Below are 25,643 nucleotides of genomic sequence, written 5' to 3'. Positions count from 1 at the left end.
AATCTTAGCTTTACATTAAATACCTATGCAGCGAAACTGCACATGGCATAAACAATATATATAAATGCCCAGACAATAATATACAATTTTTGATTTTTAAATTTTTTAAATGGAAACAAATTCAAGCTTATGGTCTCACCCACCCCAGCTATGCACAATCGAAGGCCATGAACTAGTCCAGAATGTGTACATAGGAGATGGATTCAGTGCAACAAAAATAACAAATAATTCACTGCAAAACATGAAAACAACTAAAATTCCCCAGTTATTGTATGTAAAGCACAGCAGAACTGATGGCTTCAGTGCAAAGGTCAGATTCTGTGTTCTTACCATAGTACACCTAATAAGTCTCGAGATAGCAATGCTTATAGCCTCCATTATGGAAAAACTTAACAGATGAAAACAACTTGGGGCTAAACTCACAAAGCATGCCATTATGCTGCTATGACGACCTGCAACAACACTTCGTGCAGCAATACTACTATGTCGATTTAGGGCTCTACTCATATTTGAAAATAAGAATTAAAGTAATTAATACTTTACATTATGATACTTTATGATATATGCATAAGACCTTACTCAACATTCGGAAGGGAAGTATTATAACAAGGAAAAGATTAGGATAAGAAAATGAACATATATCTATATTTACATGTGTATGTATGTATTTATACACACACACATATCTACCTATCTATCTATTTTCACTTAAGAAACCAAGGGTTACAGGGATGCTATAGTTACGCTCACATTTGAAACGTCAAAACCATAGAAATTTGCCTGTTAGAGTTATCTCAACTAACTATAACTCGTGCCCTAAGGTAACTATAGCTCACCTCTCATAGTGTGAGAGGGTGTATCTGGGGGGTGAGAGTGGCTGTCAGATTGTCTGTCTGGGTGTGAGAGTGCGTACGTCAGTGTTTTAGTGGGTGCGTCAGTGTGTGCGCGGGTCTGTGAGTGGCTGCATGAGGGTGGCAGTTGGTCTGTGAGTGGGTGCGTAAGTGTCTAAGTGGGTGTGTGAGTGGGAGAAATTGATTGAAAGAGAGACAGAAATAGAGAAAGCAAGTGAGAGAGAAAGTTTTTTTAAGCTTTAATATCTGATATACTTAGACTGAGAAATTTGTTGGATTTACCAAAGAAATGTATTTAATATTTTTTTTTAATATAATTTTTTAAAATAAAATTAAAAAAAGTGAAATTAGTTTAGCTGGACTCGAAACCCCATAGCTCAGTGTAAAGATCTGCGACCTTCACACTGAGCTATGTTTTTTTTTTCCCCTTCTTTTTTTTGCCCTTTGTGGGCTATGTTCTCTGTGGTCCCTAATTTTTTATTTATTTATTTAATTTTATATTTTTATTAAAAAGTCCTTACGGGCTACCTGGCACTGCGAGGAAAGCCTCAAGAATTCCCTCGCAATGCCATTGCTTCAGCAAGCACTGAGCTGCTTTGACAGCAGCTCCCTGCTTGTGAAGCATTTCATCTCGGTCCTCTGCACACAGGAGACCGAAATGAAACTTCGGATTTTGACAGCAGGACCTTCTTTAAAGGTCCCGCTGTCAAAACCCACAGTGTTTGCTGTTGCTTGGCTGCAGCTGCAGTGCTGGAGCCAAGCCACAACAAACACCTATGTACTGGGAATGGGCATTCCTGGGACATAGCAGGAGCTGGTGCTGGGGGGTGGCCGTCCCCAGGGCCACCTATGGCTCCAAGAGGGGGGCCACGCAGCCCCCCTCTAACAAGAACTCAGCCCCGGGGTGTAGTGATCCCCGGGGGTCCCATAGGGACCCCCTTTGTTTTTGTAAACATTTGCCCGGGGGGAAGTAGTCCCTGGGGCAGTGGGTGGGCCGTGCACCCCCGCTCCAAATAACATGTTGCCCCGGGGGAGGTGGTGGATCCCTGGTGAGGAGCCCACTGCTTATTTTTTTTATTTTTTTTAAACCCAGGCCTTGGCCCACCTGGGGGCATTAGGCTAAGTAAGCATTGGAGATTGCTCTTTGTTTTTTTTTATTTTACGAGCGGTTTACGTGGATCCACCGTGCCTCCGCTCGTAAAATAAAAAAAACATGCTTTTTAGCCCACCACCAGAGCTAAGGGGTCAGGGTATTCGAACCCTGGTCCTTTTTCTTATTTATTTATTTATTTATTACTTTTTTGGGGGGATTTGGCTGAAGCCGAGTCCCAAGATGGCTGCCAACACTTCAACAGCTTCTGTTGTTGAAGTGTTATCAGCCAATCAGATCTCAGCACGAGATCGTTAGGGGTCGCAAATTCTTCATGTCTCTAGATATACACATTTATTTTCCCCTTAATTTCTCAAAAACTGCTAAACGGAATTACAAAAATCAAAAAAGCACTCTTTCTGGATCAGGACCTACCTTCCTGCCAAATTTGGTGTAATTCCGTCCAGTAGTTTTTGCGCTATAGCTGTTCAAAATCCCTATGGATGAATGGGGAAAACATGTTTTGGAACCCCCCTTTTTTATCACCCTCCCCCTGAACGGATCACCCTGAAACTTTCCAGGCAGCAGCTACAAGACTGGCAAATTATTTTCAGACGTTTCGTGAAGATTCGTCAAGCAGTGCCAAAGATATAGGCAAGTAAACAAAACGCTTTTTATACAGAAACTACGTCCTAACTATAACTACCTATTGATGACCGCCACTTTTATTCTTTCAACAGAAACGAGTGAAGGTGTTTGGGTTACTCGTTTCTGTTGAAAGAATAAAAATCAAACATAAGGATTCCTGTGAGTGCCGTGTATGACTTTGTGTCATTTGGTGGAGAATTGTTTACAGGGCTGGCCCGTCCCTGACACGAGCACCGACTTCATGGAGCACGCCAAGACAGGGGGCATTTGGAGAAAAAAAAAAAATATATATATATATATATATATACATATATATATATTAACTTAAAAAAAACAAAGGTTACAGGGATGTTATAGTTAGGCTCAACCATAGAAATTCAGCTATTACAGTTAGAGTTACTTCAAGTAAGAGAAATCTAGGCGGTGACATCACACATTGTTCTGATGCCAACATGCTCGTCACTGCCAGTGTGAAATGGCAATCATGTAAACATGCACCGCAAAGTAAAAATGCTGTTTATGCCCACATGATCACCATTTCTTTCAGAAATCTCGGCAGGCTGAGCAGTACCGGTACTCTCCTGTGTCCTTTCAACTTTAAAACGGTAAGTACCTTCATGAGTGACTACTTTTATTCTCACAATCCCTGTACCAACCCATGCTGTGTGCCTGATTTCAGACGCAAAATGCTTCCACTACATTGCAACCCTCGTGAACTTGACCCGATGTATCCCATATACACAATACCACAAAAACACCCTTTCAGCCGCGCACTGTGAAGGACAAAGAGCAACTCAATGTAAGTCGGAGCACTTCATGACCTAGATAGGGATACATATATGTTTCAATTGGACCACCCAGAAAAGTGCTTTGGGCTAAGCACTATATAAATAAACAGCAAAACAATTTAATACTCCGATATGATGTTGTTTCTGGCTCCATACTGCTCTTTCAGGCAGTTCTTATCTAGACAAACCCATAGTTTAAAACAGACTGATCTTCCTCTGGGATATGTAATCACCTCTAAGCATCGCTCCCTCAAGAACGTCTTTTAATAGTAATGTAATTAGTAAAGGATGCCTGCTGGGAAACAATTTTCCAATGTGTTCTATGGCGTTCAAGCCGGATTGTTGTCAGAAGTACATCCCTAAGCTCAAATTTGCTTCACTGGTTGCTTTCCCAACGATTCCCGCCTTCCCCTTTATTTGACTTCAGGGAGTACGTGTTGAAACACTGGAGCAAGGACATTTGGGTGACACTGGAGATTAGCGACTTAAATAGTTTGGTCGCAGGCTCCCTTCTTTGATGCTGTACTTTTAGCCACAAATCAGCTGATTTTCTTAGAGACAGCTTGCCTCTCTTCTACTTGAGGTGGTGACTACTAGTTGTGTGTCATCGTCTAACATCATCTGAACTGACCTGGTCATACGGAGAAGGAAACCCTCAGAACATAGGGCCATATGTACGAACACATTTTCCCATTGACACAGAATGGGAAAAACCCTTTGCTACATCTGGTCCTTAGTTCTTGTTGGTGCAGAGCCAAAGGTACAGTGGGGCTACCAGCTAGAGATCCGGGGCCACACATGGACAGCACTGCAAGTCATAAGCCATATTTTGAAGGTAATTCAAATTGAAATACTTCAGGAGAAGCTGAACAGCTTTTTTTCACTTAAAGCTGGAAAGGACACATCTTTTCAGCCTTTCAGCGAGGGCTAGATGCACAGGAAGTCCATCACACACAAGAGAGTGGCACTTCATACGATTGGTCAAAGACCGTCTGCATAGAGAGACAACAAACCCTATCCTGGACAGGTGCAAGAAGCTGCCATCATCAAACAAAGGACAGAAGATTGATTGAACTGAAAGGCCGGAAATACCGCCTGGTACTGAGAAATATCCACTTGCAGCAATGAAAAACAAGAGATACCACAACTCACCTGCATAGGAAAACAAGAGATCTCCCTCGATCAGTAGAACAAAGGAGAAGCAGGTGCTGCCCCAAGGGAGTGACAAGACTCTGGCACAGAGACAAACACAGAGGCTGCAGTCCAGCGTGGAGAAGAGACACCTGTCCTGACGCCTCTGGAGATAGGACACCAGCCGCCTCTAGAGATGAGACACCTGTCCTGAAGTGAGATGGCACGCACCTCTAGAAATCTCTACAGATGAGACACTTCTCTGGAAGTGAGAGGACAGAAGCCTCCAGAGGTGAGACACCGGTCCTGATGTGCGACGGCAGCTGCCTCTAGACATGAGACGTGTGTCCTGAAGTACGACGGTAGGCACCTCTAGGTATCTTAACAGATGGGACACATGTGTGGAAGTGAGAGGACGGAAGCCTCTAGAGGTGAGACACCTGCCCTGACGTGAAAAGGCAGGCTCCTCTAAACACCTCTACGGATGAGACACCTTTCCTCATGTGAGACGACAGCCACTTTTAGAGGTAAGACACCTGCCCTAAAGTGAGACAGCAAATGTTTCTAGATGTGACAACTGTCCTAAACTGAGAAGGCAGGCATCTCTAGACACTTGTAGAAGAGTGGCACATGTGGAAGAGACCACCAATGAAGAGAGACATCAATGAAGGAGACACCAGTCTTGAATGAGAAGACAGAAGTCTTTAGAAATGAGATACCTGCCATGTAGTGAGACCGCAGACTCATCGCCAACGAAAGCTTTACTTGCTACATAGAAATGTAAGAGGTGTCTTTCTTCATTGGTCCAAAACACTTTTCTCCACCGTAAGAGAAGCAAAGCATATTCTATGTCTTCATTTCACCCATCTTTATAAGTCTGGGATCGGTCGAGTGAGGAGTGGATCAGTACTTTCCCATCTTGGCTGAAAGGGCCTGCTTGATGTTTGAATCAAAGGCTCACTCTGGTTGCACCTGGACTTCAAAGCAGGCAACAGGTCTCAGCCTCTTTGCTGTGATAGATGAACATCGCAGGCTCTCATAAATTCTAACCCAGAAACCAGTCCTTTAATAGCAGTGTTTTAAGTGACCGTCACGCTCAGGTCTATGGCCACTAATGAGCGTCTCAAGCCAAGCCCGAGATTAAAGAGACACATCCCAGCAAGCTGTCATCAATTGCCAGGTGGAGCTTTGAAAACACAGCATTTGCACTTTCAAGGGACTGTGGAAGCGGCAGAAGATACGTGGCCTTCTGGGAACAGATCCAAAGGTATGGGAACATAACCCCGGGTAATAATGTACTATGCAAATACATAACATAACATCACATTACATAACACAAGGAACTGGGACATCATGTTAAAATCTGTGGCCCTCATTATTAATAGCTTGAAATTTAACCCCTGGAATTGCACATTGTGTGGAAGAGGGGGATTTCTGGATACTGCAGTGGCATAGAGAGTAACGGGTATTACATGTTTTTTGAGGACTACTCTGTTGAAAACAGACGTACTATGGCAATTCTCACGTCTCTCCTGGTATATTTCAGAGAAACTTTACACATTTCTTGCAGGTAAAGCCTCAGAGTAAAATACACGACATACGGGTTTTCTGCAAATCCTGGATTTCTCATGAAGCCTGTATTGGGAAAAACTGGAATGCGGGTGCAGGCATGCGCACTAGCAATGTGTAGATCAAGCAAGAAGTAACTACGCCCCAAGCGGCAACAATACAGGGTGACCAGGTTTCCTTCTGCGGCTGTCCCGGCAGATTTCGGCAAATGTGGCTTTTGTCCTGGTTTTCTGAGAGGGTCCACTGAAAAAAGTGGGAGCCACGTTTTTATGTTTCCAAAGCAGGACTAGTTAGCTAGCAGCTATTATCAGAAAACAATTTAATTAACAGGTATGATATTGGGTTTAAAATAGGATTTTATTTCTTTACTAAGAGTTTCTTCAGTATTTCTATGTTGACGAGTGCTGTCATTCTGTGATTCTAGGTTAAATGTAAAATTGGAGTGCTTCTTCTTTTTTGTGCAATGTTACAGGTTCTAGTTTTTATAATCTGGTCACCCGACAACATTAGCAAATTTGAGCCAGTGATAACCCATTAGCAGGTGGTCACATTATTACAAAAGATGCCCCCGTTTCTTAAACACACACTTTTCTCTGAGTATGTTTCTTTCATTAAAGGGCCATGGGCATCCTATGCCAAGGGCCTCTCTACTCATTTGTATAGCACCCGGAGAACCTGAGAGAAGTATCCGGAGGACTTGCCAAGCCCCTTTTAGCCATTGGGCACCCGACCTGATATGCTCGAGTGCTTCTTAAAGGGACAAAGTCTGCCCATCCAAAAGTCTTTTAAGTTGTGATGGGTCCTTGAGAAATAGGCACTTCAACTTGCAGCAAAAGCCGATGCACAGAGTCACATTCAAGACTCTTGGAACGTGAGCAGGATTGTGCCAGAGGGACTCCTTCTGATGACTGAGCTCTGTCTTCCAGAAGCATTCAGCACAATAGGGCAGAAAGACTATTGGAGGTTCAGAGGGCAGCCACGGTCCTCCATCTGCAAATGACACTTAAGGCTGTGCAAGGAAATATCAAAGAACCAGGTCCAATAATAGAGGATCATTTAGAATACCCAGCTCAAGCTTGGTCCACTTGTTGGACTTCTAGGCGTCTGATGCAGAAAGATAAAATAAATCAATCTGCCACCTTGACAGTTTCTTTTTAATCATTGTGATCATGGTTTCTCTGCATCGCTAAATGGAGCCACCATCGTTTTCAAAGACCTGAATGTGTAGATTGTAATAGTGAAATTTCACCATCTGGAAAGAATCCTGTACAGATTTGACTGAAAAGTACTTTGGCATGGATTTAGAGTTGGGAGGGACAGTATCTCTGTGGAAGGCGAGGGAACGGCGATACCAACGTGCACCAGTGCCAAACCACACCCAGTGTCTCTCTTTGTGTTTCTGTGCAAAGAAATGACGCATTCATGCACTCACGCACAGAAACACAGCCAGAAATAGGATAGCCAGCAGGAATGGGCCAGATACAGCCGGGTGCCACAGGTTATTCCCCTTTCTGGTTGGAAAAACGTGGTGCAACTAGGGGATTATACAACCCAAAAGGAAGATGGAGGGAGTGCTGAAACTTTTTCAACACTCACCCCCAGTCAGAGATCTGGGTTTGATCCATCATTCTTTTGCTCACCATGCCATCCCAGTTTGGACCCAGCCATATGCAAATTGGTCTTGACCCTGCTCTCCGTGGGAACAGTCTAGCCTGAACTGCCAGGCCAGGTCCTCCCTGGACCAGAAACAAGAATCCTGGGACCGGTTTCGTGGTATCCCCCCTCATCAGCCAGGCTAGCTTGAATCAAGTGGCACAGTTAGCAAGGGACCCACGTCTGGGCATATTCTGGCCATTTAGTTTGACTTTAGCAACACAAAAGAATAACAGAAGGAGTGCTGAAACTTTTCAAACACTCACCCCCAGTCAGAGATCTGGGTTTAATCCATCATTTTATTGCTCACAAGGCAGTTCGGGCGGGACAGTTCCCATGGGGGGCAGGATCGAGACTGATTCGCATATGGCTGGGTTCAAACTGGGGTGGCATGGTGAGCAAAAGAACAATGGATTCAGCCCAGATCTGTGATGGGGGTGAGTGTTTAGAAAGCTTCAGCACTCCAACCATCATCTTGCTGTGTTGCATTTAAGGATTTACCAGCCACAATAGGTGATCCCAGTCCTAGTATTTGTGGCCTGCCTGCACCATGCTACTTGTAATCAGGTCCTTTATGTTTGACATGGCAATTGAGTACCAGGTCACTCACTTGAGTGACCTCGTCCCACCAGCAGTATGCTGGGCAGATGATGCAGGTAAACGGCACACCTTGAGGGCGGTGTGGCACATTTATACATTAAAGCAAAGAACCAGCTAGTCCATGTTACTAGCATAAACTTTCAAACTCCTTCTCTTGGATCAATGGAAGTAAAGGTATTTTTAATTGGGATATGGTAATCTCTAGAGACGGTCGTATGTGGGCCTGGGCTTCTTTTTCATACCCATAGAAGGGGTGGTTCACAGTTGGTTGACCACTTCTTCATCCTCAGTAGCCAGGGTTGGTGGTTACATCTTTGAAATCATTAAACTGATGAAATAATACAAAACTAGTCATTATATCCGGAGGCAGTGGTAAATATGCGTGCATAATTGCAGAAGTTGCAGCCTTTTAATGAAACTCTTCTGTGTGTGCTCCTCATCTTGTGTGTGGTGCGTAGCCTCTGTGAGCTGGCCGGGCCATAGCCAGAAGGGAGTAGGCAACAGATGAAACAAGGAAGAAGAGTTCAGGTAGTGTGCCTAAGAAAGCTATGAAAGGCAAAGGCAGGACAAGACAGATGGAAGACGGACAGAATCAGGGCACATGCTATGGAGAAGGAGAAAAATTCTACCAAAGCAACCAAACATGTCTCTCTAGATTGATCTCCACTCACATGGGCAGCAGGGGTGGCTTCTCCGCAATGGCGGAGGAGCATCGTACCCCTGGCTAAGAGCCAGCAGCTGTAAAATTAAATATTTAATTATGGTTTTATTTTACAGCTGTTGGCTCAGCCACCAGCATATGCAGGGAGGGGTGGGCTGGGCCACGGGAAGGGGAGTGGAGTCTGTGCACTAAATGTGCATGTGCGTTTCACCGACCAAACACACATGCGCACTTAGGTTTCTCCAACCCGGCTGTGTTACACTGCCAGGTTGGAGAAACTGCAGAGGCTCCAGTGCACTGTCAGGCAAACCAAGCCACTCGGACCAATTCTGGTGCTGTTCTCATACTGGGTTTAGTATGAGAGCAGCGCCAGAATTGCTGGGAAGCCTAAGCTGCTGCCCCAGGGAATGCTGGAACACCAGAAGAGAAGAGGAGAGGAGCAAGGTGGCAGCGGTGGGAACAGGTACATTTAAAAATATATATATATTTCTCCCATCCCCATCGACCCCTTCCCCATCCCCTCTTTGATATTTGCGGGGGCCGCCACTGAGCAGGGTGTTGGGTAAAGAGATATAAAAAGGTGCTCTGTGCACCCTAGTGGAGTTTCACGTCATGATCAGAAGGAGTAGGGTACAGATGCTATGAAACAGACATAATCATCTTTCAGAAATGGCTCTAGAGACTCACCTTGATTATGTCTTCGTTGGCTGACTTGCACTCCACGACAGCGGACACGTCTGTGATGGCCCCGGTGGTCTCGATGGCAATCACCTTGACTGGGATGGCCACTGTCCTGCCTGTGAGGATGGCAGTGTTGATTATCTCTGTGTCCTGAATAGTGAGAAAACAAAAGGGTGTCAGTGCTAATGCCCTGGGCAATCTCACACTTGATTGAGGTTCTAGATATGGTAACATGTGAGACCCACCCCTGATGAAAAATGAGCCAGGGCTAAAATAACTACAGTAAAGAGAAGATGGAGAACGTGAATGGTTGACTGTGCACTTCAAAAGTGCCACTAATGACAGCACAACAGCATAACAGGCATTTAAATAACAAATAGCTCTTACTACGGTACAGGAGGTGAGCATATTCCAGCAGAAGTGTCATTGTGCAACAGGAGGATCCAAGTCAATGCTTGTTGCAAAGTCTCATGAGTTAAATGAGGTAAGATCTTGACTGGAAGAGTGGTAAATAATTGCATCTGCCATGCAGTAGGAGTGGTACAAGCAAAAACATTAACAGAATTCAAAAACTCCAGAGAAAGACAAATGGTACTCATGGTGTGGGAGTACCGCTGTGTGCCAAGGTGCTAGTATATGTATACTTACCCACTTACAAAATATGTACTGCTTAATAGGTGGCTATAGGTTGACTGAATCACCATGAGCGATTGCACATGGTTTTGTGTGTATGATGTGCCACCCTAAGTGGCAATAGTATGCCCAGACGTGGGTCTCTCACTTACTGTGCCACTGGACAAAAGCTACACCTCACTGATGAGTCCCAATCATTGTGACGCGGGTCTTGGGTTGCTTGTGTTCCAAATTAGAGAGGACCTACCCTGGTATTTCGGATGGACTGTTCTTACTGGAGCGGGGTCAAAAATTATTTCCAAATAGCAGTCTCCAAACGCATGGTGGGCAAAAGAACAATGGGTCTAAATGCTACCCGGAGTGATTGCCAGTGGTTATACGTATTGCAAGAATTCCTTCCATCATCTTTTGTGGGTATGATGCACCGCATCTAAGTGCCAAGGGTATGCATGACATGGGTCCAGTGCTCACTCTGCCACTGGAGCAAAGCTACACCTGGCTGATGAGCCCCAGTCAGAATTAAATTGGTCTTGGGTTGATTGTGTTCAGGGAGGACCTGACCTGGCAGTCCGGGCTGGACTATTCCTATTGGTGTAGGGTCAAAACTGATTTGCATAGGGCTGAGTCCAAACTAAGGTGGCTTGGTGGACAAAAGAACAATGGATTAGAATGCTACCCGCGAGTGATCACCAGTGGTTAGACTTATTGCAAGTATTCCTCCCATCACCTTGTCTGTGTTTGATATACCACTCTAAATGGCAATGGTATGTCTGAAAGTTGGTCCCGTACCCACTGTGACACTGGAGCCAAGCTACACCTTACTGTTGAGACACAAATAGGGGGAAACCGGTCCTGGGTTTCTTGTATTCTGGTTCAGGGAGGACCACCTGGGTAGTTCGGTCATGATTGTTCCTTTTGGAGCAAGCTCAGTACTGATGTGCATGTGGATGTGTCCAAACTGAGGTGGCATGGTGGGTAAAAGAATGATGGGTTGGAATACTACTCCAATTGACTGTCAGTGGTTAAACCTAACCTAAACCCCTCCTCATCACCTCTTGAGTGTTTGCTTTCTCCCCTCTAACCTGTCACTCCAATTCGATACAGCTGAAATTGGACCGGTATGATAGTTCCAGAATTGTTTAAATAGAATATGGTATGACTCTTCTAAAACTCTATGGGGAATTTGGCTGAGGCAAGTTCAAATACACGATGGTAGAGTACTGGCAGCCACCTCTGCTAATGTATCATTTTGAAACAAGAGGATCCTTTACTCAGCATGGATGATGTGTCTTTCTGCCTAGTGGCCCCAGTGAGCCTTGCTATGCTTACACAGTGAAGGAGGAATCTACTGGAGGCTCAGAACTGCAAAAGACACCCATCTCTGTACCTTCCACAAAATACTATACAAATGTAGGTACAATTCATGGTTTCATGTTTGTTCTCTGCTGTTTAAAGCAAGGTTCACTGTTGACGCAATGTGTACCCCTTTTCATGTACGTGCTTGAGATCATCCAGTAAAGGGTCACAAAAGGTAAGAGATCACTTGGTGTTATATAGAAGATATAGGCCAGATGAAGATTTACTGCAGAGGCATCAGCTTACAAATAAGCAAATGCAGATGGTGCCAAAAGAGTAAAGCAGAAAGAGAAGAATACTCTAGCCACAGATGAAAGAATTAACACTATTGGTGGAGATTCAAACAGGAATAGATTCCCATGATGACACAGAATTAATAAGGACCACAGATTAACTTTCAGTCTCCACTCATTTGGGAAAAATAGCAATGCAATGAAGATAAGGCAGAATGAGGACAAAGAAGCTAGGCTAGGTCCATGTCTAAAAAGATATGTGTGTTCAGCTCCCTTCTCTACAAAACCTTTGTGATAGTTCGAGTCTTTGGCACCAAGCGGAGGCTCTGGTGCATTCCATGAATGGGTGCAAGTCGGATGACACAGTACTGAAAACAGGCAAGCAGTAATACCATATGTTAACCTCTGCAATATGCACTTTCACACTGATGGGTGTGTAAGTTAAATCACACCAGGAGTGACTGGAGGAGTTAAACTATTATCTGTGCTGTAACAACTAGGAGAGAAAGCACAAATGTTGTAAGAAAGGCGATTCAATAACCCATCTGTCATCTGTTTTTTTCCAAACACAGCATTAATTAACTAATGAGAATATTGAGGACACATTTACTGATGCTAGGTATTGAATGTTGGATGGTTGCTAAAGCCCCGGCTTACTCCAACTTGTGTGGGTAAGAGATTTTATGGACAGGAACAGTCTCTACGTATGGAAATCACTCAACAGCCATAAAACAGTCAGTGGCGAGGTATTTGGTAATCTACTGAAGGACCAACAATCCACAAAAATATTTTTCTTGGGCATGATCCATGTTGTGGGACTCTCTTCCCAAAATCTTGAAAGGCGTGAAAGACCTTCTCTCCCCCAGAAAAGCTATAAAAACCTCACTTGCTTTGCAACACCTCCTTTAAACTCCAAATAGTGCTGTGTCAGCCAGAAGAAGAAATTGACTCATCAGAAATAGATAACAAACACTCAAGTAATACTATTTCCCACACTGCCTCATTTTATGTCATCATAGTTGAACATGATTTGCTGTTCTTTGTAACTGATCTTTGTCTGTCTAAAGGGCATTAATACCAAGGGCATTAATACCAAGCTATGAAGTAAGTGCTATATAATACTGTAAAAATAAAACATAAAAATATAAATCAGATATTACGTTGTACATAGCTTCACCAAAACCTTAGACTGATTGGAAACAGAAGAAAGCAAAACAATGGATATTTTCTCACTGCTGGCAGTGGCTACCGTAGTGGTGACCCATAGTTTGAATTTCAGAATCAGACATAGTACTCATGACAAGAACTTACTTTGTTATGCAGGATGTTCAGTTGTAACACTAACGAGGATTCTAGCTTTCTTGCATAAAATTGCGTAGCTTGCACATCTCTTTGAAACTTTGCTGCACTTTAATTTTAATATTTTAATTATGTTGGGGTGATTGTGTGACTGTGTATACTGGGAGTACTGGAGGTGATCACCTGTCAGATTGAATCACCTCTTGGCCGCCATTTTTGTTCTCGGTCTAGTATTCCTCACCAGCAGGAGACTATAAAAGTCTGATACTGGTGCGTCAGTGCAGCGGGCACGCACTGGCATTCCGAAGGCGCACCAAAGGCAAGCCTGTCTGCGTCCATCCATGCACTGATTGCGCACAGCGCCAGTCATGCTGTCACTTGGCCTTCAGACCATAAGGGAACTTCATGGGCCAGTATTCAGTATTCCCCAGAGAACAGCTAGTAGAAGTTGGTATGCAGGCTTCCTGCTCCCTTAAAATGTCAGGGTTGGGGAGGGGGAAAGGGGAACGTTCAATCCGGTCTATCCAGTAGCAATACAACTCAGCTGGCGACTACACTGAAATGCAAACTATTGAATGTGAGATCTTTAGTAAAGTATGTGATGGAAATTTACTTGCTTCTCCAATCCGGTGATTGGGACACGCTCTTTTTAACGGAAACCTGGACTTCCCCAGACTGAGCTGTCGATCTTGGTATGGCTTCCCCGCCAGGCTACAGTATCTTCCACAAACAATGTGCGAATAGGAAAGGAGGTGGAGTGGGCTTTATTTTTAAGGATAAGTGGCAGTTTGTCTCAATTAGTCTGGATGAACTTTCTGCTCCCAAACGTCTGGGCTTCTCCTTAAAAATGGAGGAGGCTGCCTATGTTCAGGCATTCTATGTTGTCTTTCCTCCAGGACTGTCAAGCTCATACCTACAGCCCCTCATTAAGCTCTTTAGTAATATGGCGCCTGCCGATTCTGATTTTATTGTTCTCTCTGATTTTAATCTGTGGTAAAATAAGGATCCGTCTCCCACACTAAGGGATTTACAAGGATCTTGTGACATCATGGGAATGTGACAGCTGGTTCATGCCCGACTCATAAGGGCGGCCACATTTTGGACCTTATCTTTGCCACAGCAGGGGTAGCCAGTGTGGGTAATAATCCACCTCTCTGCTGGACCAATCATGCCCTGGTATCTTTCTGACTTCAGGGCCGAGAGCCTTGCTCCAGTAAACTGCCTCCAGCCAGGCCACGTTTTGGCAGAGCTTGGAACAAACTTAAGACGCTCAGAACTGGCGAACCCATTTTTAAGCTACCCCCCTCTATTGACCCTGATAAGTCAGTTAAAGTTATTTATGCTGCTTTAAAAAATCTAATCTTGGAAACCTTGGATTCATTCCACATAAGGAAATAAAATCCTGTCAGAAACCCCCTGCTCCCTAGTATCACGCCTTGCTTAGGCTTCTAAAGCAATCCTGTAAGAAGCAGAAAGAAGATGGCGTACCGCTTATCAGGCCATTAAAGATGCCTTGCGTGTATATAAGATGGGAATCATGAAGGCCAAAGCGGAGTTCTATGCCAACGCTATTTTGGCTGCCCCGAATAGAGTCAAGAAGGTGTTCGAGATCACAACAGAACTGTCTAATCCAGCATGCCTGAATCAAGCTATAGTGCCCTTTGCAGGCTCTCTGAGATGATGTCACAGTACTTTTTGGGGATGGAATTAAAAACATTTTAGAAAGCATTAACTCCTCAAACCTGAGTCAGACGTCCTTGGAGGATCAGGTAGATTGTTCCAATCCTCCCATGTCTCCTGGTCAGTGGCATAACAAAGGCCCCCGCAGCTCCTGTGGATTGGGGGGTGAGCTCCAGGGTCCCCCCTCAGTAAAATGCCCTGGGAGCTCCTGAGTGGGTCCGTGGGGACCTCTCCATGTACTTTGCAGGGGATCCCTTTCAAGTTTCCTTACGCCACTGCTCCTGGTACTGAGAGTGGGACATGTTCAAGTAACACTTTGGACCCCTCTCGGAGGAGGTTTTCCGCACCATGGCTATGGCCACGTCTTCAGGCTCGCCTCTGGATCCTTTGCCACATAACATTTGGAAGGAACAGTCAAAGGAGCTATTTCCACTGCTCTGCCAAATTTGCTGTCAGTCTTTCCAGTCAGGTTTGGTTCCTTCCATCTGAAAAAAAGCTATTGTTCTGCCAATCTTGAAAAAGCCTTCCTTGGATCCCTACATCCCGGGTAACTATAGACCAGGGTTCTGCAAAGTCGGTCCTGGAGAGCCTGGTCCAGGCCAGATTTTTAGCATATCCACATTTAGAAAAATGTAGATTTCTAAAACATCTTTTTTCTGAATTTGGATATGCTAAAAATCTGGCATGGACCCGGCTCTCCAGGACCAATTTTGCAGAACCCTGCTATAGACCGATATCCCTGCTGCCTTATTGTGTTAAAATTCTAGAAGGGTTTGTGAGAAAGGCACTCTCTCAATATTTGAAAGCCAATAACTTGCTCGAGGAGGAGCAATTTGGCTTTCGGCCAGGCCACAAGGCCGAGTCGGCGTTACTCACAGCATTGGATGAGCTCAGAATGCGGGTTGATGAAGTGCAATCTGTAGCCTGATCTTATTAGATCTCTCAGCTGCATTTGATACGGTCTGTCTCAGTTCTGTCACCGCTGGCCACGACTGGGGTGAGTGGCACAGTTTTGAACTTTTTCTGCTGTTACTTATCGAACAGAAGAAAGCAAAACAATGGATATTTTCTCACTGCTGGCAGTGGCTACCGTAGTGGTGACCCATAGTTTGAATTTCAGAATCAGACATAGTACTCATGACAAGAACTTACTATGTTATGCAGGAGGTTCAGTTGTAACACCAACGAGGATTCTCAGATTTTTTGCCTAAAATTGCGTAGCTTACACATCTCTTTGAAACTTTACATATCGAACAGAAGTCAGGCGGTTGCTTTCCCCCCATTTCACTTGGAGTTCGGGCCATTAATCAGGGCATCCCACAAGGCTCTTCAACCAGCCCAATTCTTTTCAATATCTATATGGCCCCTTTGATCTCACTTGCTAAATCCCATAATGTAAGCTAGTTAATTATGACCATGACACCTAACTTATTCTGTGGCTGGCAGGCATCCAGAAGTTAACCACCTTTAATGACTTCATGAAGGGTATTGTTCTGTGGCTCAACTCTAACTCCCTTAAATTCAACAAGAAGAAGACTGAAATTTAATGTTGCTCGCCCAATAAGGAGTCGGTCATGCTTCCCCTTAATTTCTGGCCAGTCCCATCTGACTGAATCATTGTCCCTACTGACACGGTTCAGAACTTGAGGTTTACATTTGACAAAAAGTTCAGCATGGAGAGCCACATGAACAAAACGGTGGGCACTTGTTTCTCACTTTTAAGAGCCCTGCAGAAGATACTTCCAGTGCTGCCCTCCTCCATCAGAGCACTAGTGGTATGCAGTGTTATCCTCATCAGCTAGATTTTTGCAATGCTCTTCTGCTGCGAGCCCCTGACTATCTGCTTCTCAGTCTGTCAAGTGTTCGAGCTGCGGCTGCCGAACTCGCCTTAAACAGACCCAGAAGAGCTTCCTCCTCTTTAACACTGAAGGATCTACACTGGCTGCCGCTAAAACAAAGTATTGTGTTCAAATCACTCTGTATCGTTTTTAAAGCCCTGCAGGGGCTGGGACCAACTCCCTTACAAAAGAGATTAAGGAGATACTCTTCCAACAGGTGTCTTTGCTCATCTTTGGCCAATCTAGTATGTGTGGCCAAGTTCAGGAAATCCAGACAAGGAGGTCAGACTTTGGAATCCACTCCCTGCCTCCTTCAGATCTTTAACCAACCTTCTCCAGTTTAGAAAAGCCCTCAAGACCTGGGTTTTCCTAAGTAATCTGAGTGTGTGTCTCAGGACAGCTTGTCTATACCTATTAGCAGAAGTCTTATGTTTCCACCCATTAGTGGCTAGTGGTGGGATACCCGCTGGTGGCAGAGCACTTTACAAATGCTATAAATAAATTAAAAAAAATAATACAGTTGTAGCATCACTTCCTATTTCTAAAGCAGCAGCATCCTCTTCTCACACTGGATCTCCTACCTCCTACCCTAGGATAGCAAGATTGTGGGTGGGATGGGTTTCTCATAAAACCTTACCAAGCTGTAACAAAGTCTATATTCATGCTTGATGACAAACTGGCAAACACTGTGGCATTTCGCTTGTGTCCATAAAATCTCCATGTCTGCTCGCTTTATTATCCCTCCGTCCTCATCCCGACATTCAGTTTACTCCCCATGAGCCTTATCACACAACTCTGAGGCTACCCAATGGACGAACTGAAGGATGTTTAGGGACAATGGAAGTGTGCAGTGCTGCTCCCTGTGATGTATGTGTTCATCGGGTAGGAGGGCTGCTGTGGCCGTTGCTGTGCCTATTCTCCATGTGTGAAAGAATCTCGCACTGTTACTGCTGTGTATAATGAGCCTGTTTTGTGTGTTAGGAAACAGGCTACCACTGATTTCTATGTTGTACCTGTGCTAGTGAAGCCTGCTACCAATTTCACTATACAGATTCCAAAACAATTGCCATTGTCAGTGCTTGTTTAGCCAAGAAGGGATACCATTTCTGTAATGAGAGCTACTTGTGGTTACTGAAAATCATCCCCAGCTACTAATATTACTAATGCTGTAATATTACAACAGACAATATTATAGTAGTGGCCACCAAGTGCAAGACCACCAGTAAGCACACCTCTGTGTACCAGGCAGGGTTGACAGCAGTATTGTAAAAAAGGATTGGTTGATTTAGAATGCCTTTACATGAGTAGTACATTGCCAGATTAGATTAAATGTTGCAAGCACAAAGGTAATGATACTAGTAATAAGTGCCCCAGTGCTATATTATTTATCACTCAAATATCAACTTTAAATATATTTTGGAAATGTGAACATTCTTTTCCCACATGTTGGTGTGCATATATTTATTCAGCCAAGCAAAGCTTCAAAATTAGTAGGATGGCTGAGCAGCTGAGAGGTAGCTGGAGAGCTCCCAGTAGCTCACAAGCTACTCGTTGGAGATGCCTGTTCTTGAAGGTACTTGCAAGAACAGTAACAATGGGAAGAACTCCTTCGGATGGCACCTACACACTGTTTACTGATATGAGCCCAGCACAAGTTTTAAGGTTGTCGACTGAGGTATCAGATGGATTCTTCCCTTCTTGCCAGATGTGTCTAAGCAAGAAGGCTGGCAAATCTGAACAGGGACAGGTCTGGTTGCTAAACCTTTACTAATGATGTGCCAGAATTTCCTATTCTGGAGTAACAATTCCACAGGATGGAGTACAGCTGAAAGAGTCAGCCTATTCCTGCAGTAATCCGTGAGGGGTTCTCCAGAGACTTCGAAGTTGAATTGTGAAGAGCTAGCCTCAAAGCTCCAGCTTGAAAAACCTGTTTGACTGTAAGATTGGCAGGTTTCCTTGTTTTTTTATTTTCCTTCTTTTTTTCTTCAAAAAGGAATTAATTCCACTGCCATTGGGGCTTTTAATGTGTGCTTCGTTAGAGGATTAGTGATTTTGTATATATTTGAGGTAAGGACGCCTTTGGTTACTAAAGCTTGAAAATGTAGTGCTCGACCATCAGTTTGGAGTCTTAAGTAAGAAGATTTTTAGTAAGTGTCGAGCTTAGCAATGGTCACATCTAATCAGGTAGGCACTTCATGATAGCTCTCACTCACTCACTGGAGGATTCTTAGAGAATGGCATGACCAAAGTGAATTAAAATGTAAGGTTCTGATTGGTGAATCTAGACAAATGCGTGGTTATGTACACATTTTACTCCCACGTTTTGCTCTAAGAATCTGTACTTTTATGTGGTGGGTCTGTGTTGAATGATGGCCAAAGTCAAATTCTTGTGAAATTCCACCAGGACAGCAACCATATTGTGTAAATGATCATTAAAACAAAGGCGGAGGGCTCATGCGATGACAATTGTACTACCTTAGTTCGTTAACATGTGAAGTAAGTCTAGAAAATCAGCTTCAAGGGTCTTTGCACCATGCACAGTCTGAGCGCAAAGGAGCAGACGATGAGCCGAGATGAGTGGGCTAATCAAGAGGAGAGCTAAAAGTACAATGGAAACGATAGGCTTAGTTCTCGGTTGCTGATTACAGCACTGCTTTCGCCCACTCTCCCATGCCGGCAGTGACGTATCCATTTGCATAGTAACCTGTTGCTGCTTGTGACCAGTAGAACATCAGGGAAAGAGAAGAGCGAAATTGCCTCTTCAGCCATAATGAAGGTACTTGGAGGAAGCTGGCTGGCAGCCCAGGGCTGCATCCGCTGCAATTACTAGTAGGCCCAGTCAATTGTGGGTAGCAAAGGAATGCATTGGACCACTGGAGGGTTAGCTCTATCTATCAGCTACCACTGGTGATGCAGAGTGATCTCTGGCTTACTGTGCGTAAGTGATTAATAATGACCCACTTATGGTTGCAAAGCATCAAGATGCTGGTCTCAGTCAACTTCTGTCCACGCCTCATATCATAGACATTCTCAAATCCCTCTTTGTGTGTTTCATTCGACACAGCTCCAGCATATCAAGTTTGCATCAGAGCCGATGGTCGAGGTGGAAGTTGCTCTAAATGAGAATCCCAAATAGAAACTAGTTTATAAAATGGCTTTTCCTTTTCATATTTAAGGATCGTAATTCACAATAGCACTCTAAGAAGCACATTATGTTATCTGTTGGACAACATTCTAGATGGTCTAAAAGCACTCGGAAGAGCTCCTCAAAGGGCAGTCCAGCAGGAGTGAAAGGATGATGTCCCACAGATCATAGCTAGGGAGGTTGGAGTATAGGGACGATCATCATTTTTTAGGCTCTAGCAGTGACCAGTGGGTGATGCCATGGGCAAGAAAATGTACAGTTATGATGTAGAATGGCCAGGCGAATGAAGATTCGTTCACACAGCTGTGCATGGATACCATCAAGTATGTATGTGTAATGGTAATTCTATAGTGCACACCTAGCTAAAAGACAGCATAGATCTGTACATGATCAAAGGCAAGTATAAAGTTAACAAATGATAAGAGAGGTAACTGGGTTGTGGACAGTTAATGCACTGTTGTATTTAAAGAGGTGAGTCTTTACTCTTTCGCACACTGGAGCAGGGCTGGGCATCCTTGAGGGATAGGGGATGTTATTCCACATCCTGGGAGCATAGATGGAAAAGGCCTGCTGTCTTGTTTTCCTCTTTTGTACTCTTCTTAGTCTGCAGTCTGATGGTGTCATGGCCGTGGTTATACAGAGAACCACCAGAGATGATGAGCTTATCTGCAAGGTAAGTGGGGTACTGGTTGTGATGGCACTGTATATAACGCAGCTGGTTTTAAAGATGGTGCAGGCTGACAAGGAGAGGCAATGAATTCATATTTCTTTTGACCATGAATGAGACGTGCTGCGGCGTGTAGAATAACCTTAAGGGAAGGCCATGGAGCACAGTGCTATCACCACCCAGATGCAAGAGTGCTAGCAGTTTTGAAGTCACTTTCTGGAAGGAACGGTTTCACTTTCTTCAGAAGAGAGAGGTCTTTGTTTTTTGGCAATGTTTTCCTTGGCTTGGCAATCAGTGAAAAGTAGGGGTTGAAGCCATCAAGGCTCATGTCATTGAGTCAGGTTTGTACTTGTTGGAATGGAAAGGTCTCTGCATAGTGATGCATGTGCAATGCTATCCTGAGTACCCAAGCTGCATACATATCTAGTTCCCTGGTACAGATTTTTGGTCACGGGTGATGCATGTGACAAATGCTTGAATTAATCCTAAACACCAGCAATCATTCTGGGTTGCTTCCTAATCCATAGTTTTTTGCCCACTATGCCACCTCAGTTTGGACCCAGCCATATGCTAATCAGTTTTGACCTGCTCCAATGGGAGAATGCCAGGAAGGTGCCACTGTGAAGTAAGGACTGTCATCTTTGTGCAGAACAAGTCAGCGGCCCAGTGAGCCAGGAGGGAGCCACCGTGAAATTAGGGCCCTTGCCTTAGAGAAGGTGAAATCGGTGACCCTGACTGCCAGGAGGGGGCTCCCATGTAGGCAGGGCCGTTGCCCTGCATCGTTGTGTCCAGGCTGCTGAGCAGAACACTTAACCAAATGCCAGGTAACTGCCGAGAAGGACATCCAACACTGACTCGGGTTGTCCAGACACTGAGGAGTGACGATCATCAGGAAAAAAGACTGCAAGAGACACAGACCCACACCATTGGGAAACTGGAGTCTGCAGACATGTGTCCCAATCCTCCTGAACTTGCCGGCTGCTATCAGGTTAGGTAAGCCTGTTCGAGGATGGCAGGTCTGTTGGGGACTTGCACAAATTTAGCGTGTAGAGCTGCAGAAGTTGACAATTAAGGACAAATTTAAAACGAAGTTCCGAGGCGACTACTGAGGGGAGCATTTGAATGACACCTACAGTATCTGATGGGGAATACACAGCCTCAGTAGAAGGGACAGAGGGACACAAAGATATTGCTAAGGCCGACTCTAGCATGCTGAACTAAAGAGACTGTGGATATTATTTAGTGTGCTGTCTCTATGTTTTGTGTCCTTATATTAAAATATTACACTTTTAATAAAAGCGAGAATTTGACTGAACAATCAAACTTACTGTGGCTACTGTTTGTACTTTAGTCCTGCACCTCTGTATGCATCACACCTTCCGCCCCTTCATACAGCCTGGGACTGCTTGACACGCACGACCACTGAGAAACAAGTGCTGAAAGGGGTAATTCTTGGCCCAGTTATGCAAGACCCAGAGTAGGTCAGGCCCTGTAACAGCATGAGTAAAAGGCCACAACACTCACGGCTGGGCTGAATAACCCCTGCATCTCCATGGCTCTCTGAAAGGGGTTTTCACAGTACTCTACTTATTTGATGTATTTGGCAAATAAAAGGAATTTTGTTTTGGTTGGGTTGTGTGTCATTACGGCACTAGACATCCAGGTCTAGATGATGTGCTGCTTTTTTGGGGGGTATGGGTTGACTGAAGCAGAGAAGTATTTCAAGGAAAGTCGTGTATCGTCGGCATATTGGTGAGTCTTCATGGGCTTATCTGTGAGTAATGCACCAAGTGGTACCACACAGAGTCTGAAAATGACAAGGGACAATTTGACGCCATGGGTGACTTTGCAGGTGATAGGGCTCTTTTGGGGCCTAGAGGTGCCAATGTGAACAAACTGGTGTCAGCTGGAAAGATAAGAGGAGAGCCAGTGAAAGACATTGCAGGCACATCTCATTTGAGACTCCAGGTTGCATATGAGAGTCGGATGCCCGACTGTGTCAAAGGCAGCTACAAGGTCAAGCAACATCAGGAGGCAGGGGTCATCTTCATCCGCGGTCATGAGCTATCAGCTGTGTAGGGTAGTGGTCTCCGTGCTGCAGCATGATCTGAAGTCAGACTGCCAGTTGTGTAGGTGACGATCATCACTGATGTTTCTTGAAGCTGAACATAGACCTCTTTTTCAATGATCTTGCAGATGAATGGTAAGTGAGAAGTTGGTGAGGACTTCAGAGTCTAGGTGGTTTCTTTTAGGAGTGGGAGAATCTGGCATGTCTTAAGAGCTTCTGGGAAGAGGGCTGAGTGAGAGAGGCATTGACAATGGTGGGTAGCTGTGCGAGAGCTTCCCCTGGAAGAGCTTTGATGAAGGACGATAGTAAGATATCATCTATATAGGAAGTGCATTTGAGGACGTTGAGTTTTTGGTGGAATCTGTGAGAGACAGAACTTGAAGGCTGACCACCATGAGATCCAACAGGAAGAAATGGGTGCAAAAGATGAAGCAGACTTGAAGTTGTTGATGTGCCGTCGGTTGTTCTGTATTTTATCACTAAGAGGTTGATGGCATTGCATTTTTCTGTGGATTGAGGGATAGGTGAGTCTGGCATGGGGTTGATGCAGTGCTCGACTTTTTAGAAAAGTGTTCTGCTTCTGTTGGTGTCTTCATTGATGGAATTGGTATAGTACTTTGGCTGATGTAATGCTCTATCTGTGTGTTGCACAAAGGGACTTCAGTATTACGAGGATTTCTGGAGTTCTGTTTTTCTTATATTTTCTTTCTTGTCTCTGGATGGATTGTTTATTGTCAGCAAGGTTTTTTTAGCACCAGGGTGCTAAACACTTCTCTTGAATTGCATGTTTTAATTGGGGGATGGATAATTTTCCCAAAAAAGCGTTGAAGTTGTTTGAAGAGTGCAGGCGTTGGATGAGGTGCTGATAGGGTGGGAGCTGAGTTCAGGTATTAGGCTGTCTATGAAGAAATGTTTGAAAAATCTCATGGTTTGGTCTTCTCTTTTGTGTTGATCTTAATTTGTTGGTAGGAAGCTGACCAGGAAGATAGGGATAGCAAAGTGGTCGGTCCAGTTAAGAGGTATGTGTGGTTTCCAGTAGATTGCGGGTGATATTTAGAAGATAAGGTTGAAGATGTGGCTTTTGGAGTGTGTTGGTTGTGGTACATGAGGTATCACATTGAGTGTGTCGAAGAGGTTGAATGGGTTGCCTCTTGTATTTTTTTAGCCTGTGTTGTCTGGGTTGTTGTAATCAATTCCTGTGCAGATGGGTGATGGGAAATGCAGTGACATCATTTCCTGTGCAGATATACGATGGGAAAGCCAGTGATATCACTTCCTGTGCAGATTGATTCTTTTGTTTGGCTTCTCCTTTTAAAAATGGGTTTGGAGGGAAAACAATGATGTTACTTCACACTGTGGAATCATCCACATGGTGAGATGTTGGATTTGCAGGAAGATAACTTCAGAGTGTAGAATGGCGGGGACAAAGGAAGAGCTCTTCACACTGTAGTGCATTGGGGGTCACATAAATATTCCTTCAGAGAATGAAACAGGAGAGCCATTAGAAGATTACTATAAAGTGTGGTATTGTTTTGTAGTTGTAGCAAGATTCTTTCACAGGTTTGTATGGTTGTGGGATTGTAGGAAGATCCTTCCATAGTGTGATATGGCTGCAGATTTATAGGAAGATCTTTCAAAGTGCACTATAGTTGTGGGGTTGTAGGAAAATCCAATCACTGTGTGGTATTTTGTGGTATCATAGGGAGATCCCTTCATAATGTTGTATGGTGGCGGTGTTGTAGGAAGATCCATTCACTGTATGCTACAGTGGGGTCACCAATGAAGAGTTTGCAGGGAAATCTTGTACAACATGTTTTAGTGGGATGGCTGAAGAACCTTTCACTCTAGGGATGGCATGTCATAAGGAAATGCTATCACATTGTGGGATGGTGGGTCACAGAAAGATCCCTTTGGAATGTGGGTTGGGAGGGTCACAAGAAGATCTTTCACACTGAAGAATTATAAGGTGTAGAAAAAACCCTTTAACACATTGTGGAATAAGGTCACTGGAATACACATTCACTGTACAGGATGGTGTGGAAGTGGCAAAACATTCATTGATTGTGTAGCAAGGTGCAGTTACAGTGATGACAGCTGACAGTATGGGATGCTGGAGCCACAGGAAGATCACTTTATATGTAGGGGAACTGGAAGGTCACAGGAAACATGCTTTTGAAGTGAGCGATTATACTGTAGCAGTAAGGTACATTCATATTATGGGGTGTTGAGTTACAGGAAGATTCTTCACAGTGTGGGACATAAGGGTTGGAGGAAGTTTCCTTCACAGCACTCACAGGAAGATTCTATGGCTATGTTTTAAGTGGGCTCGCAGGAAGACCCTTGTACACAAAACGATCACTTCATATTTTGGGATGCTGGGAGTCAAAGTAATATCTTTTCACTGAGCGGGACGAAGAAGTTGAATTGAGATCCATTCCCCTTGCAGTTTGGCGGGGCCTCGGATAGGAAGATCCCATGATTATATTAGATCACAAAGAAGGGGAAGGTCCTCCACAAAGAACAGGGTAGGACAGTGGGTTGCTCAAAGATCCCCACAGAATATGGGATGGCCCAGTCAGTGGCAAACAGCTAGGCTGCATAAATGGCATGAATTACTTGCTGGTGATTCATTGAATATAACCCCTACCCCCACACTGGTTTCTCTGAGAGGCTACAGAGTGGGGCAATTTAAGTAAAGTGTGGGATGGTTGGGGCAGGCGGTGTCAAAGTGAATAGTGATGAATGATGTTTGCAAGAGAGCATTTCTGACACGCCATGCAGTGTGAGTCTGAAGAAACTAGAGACGAAACACTCGTAGGGTGCTAGAGATACTACCTTCAGATCTACTACATTGGCGATCACAGCTGTGGGTCTTTTGATAGTCTCAAAACTTTCCAAGTAGAGTCAACAATTTAATACACATGTTGTGTTTTGTACAATGGGAAGGTCAAAGGGTTATATTTAACAAAAATACACACGTCTGAAAAATCGAGGGATGCTAGCTGCCTCCGACTCCACTGTCCACGATGCTAGCTATTAGGGAGGGCACTGT

General features: G+C 44.3%; 1 protein-coding gene across 1 annotated transcript in view; it reads right to left on the bottom strand.

The window, feature by feature from the left end:
- TMEM132E (transmembrane protein 132E) overlaps positions 1 to 25,643 on the bottom strand; it is an 881,764-nt gene that overhangs the window by 129,367 nt on the left and 726,754 nt on the right. The window contains exon 5 of the mRNA XM_069226765.1: positions 9,679 to 9,822. Coding sequence (XP_069082866.1) covers positions 9,679 to 9,822 — 144 coding nt within the window. The remainder of the gene's footprint in view (positions 1 to 9,678; positions 9,823 to 25,643) is intronic.

Source organism: Pleurodeles waltl, chromosome 3_2 (assembly GCF_031143425.1).
Source record: "Pleurodeles waltl isolate 20211129_DDA chromosome 3_2, aPleWal1.hap1.20221129, whole genome shotgun sequence".
Lineage (NCBI taxonomy): Eukaryota > Metazoa > Chordata > Amphibia > Caudata > Salamandridae > Pleurodeles > Pleurodeles waltl.
The sequence above is the reverse complement of the archived record's forward strand: the minus strand, read 5'-3'. Positions and strand labels throughout refer to the sequence as shown.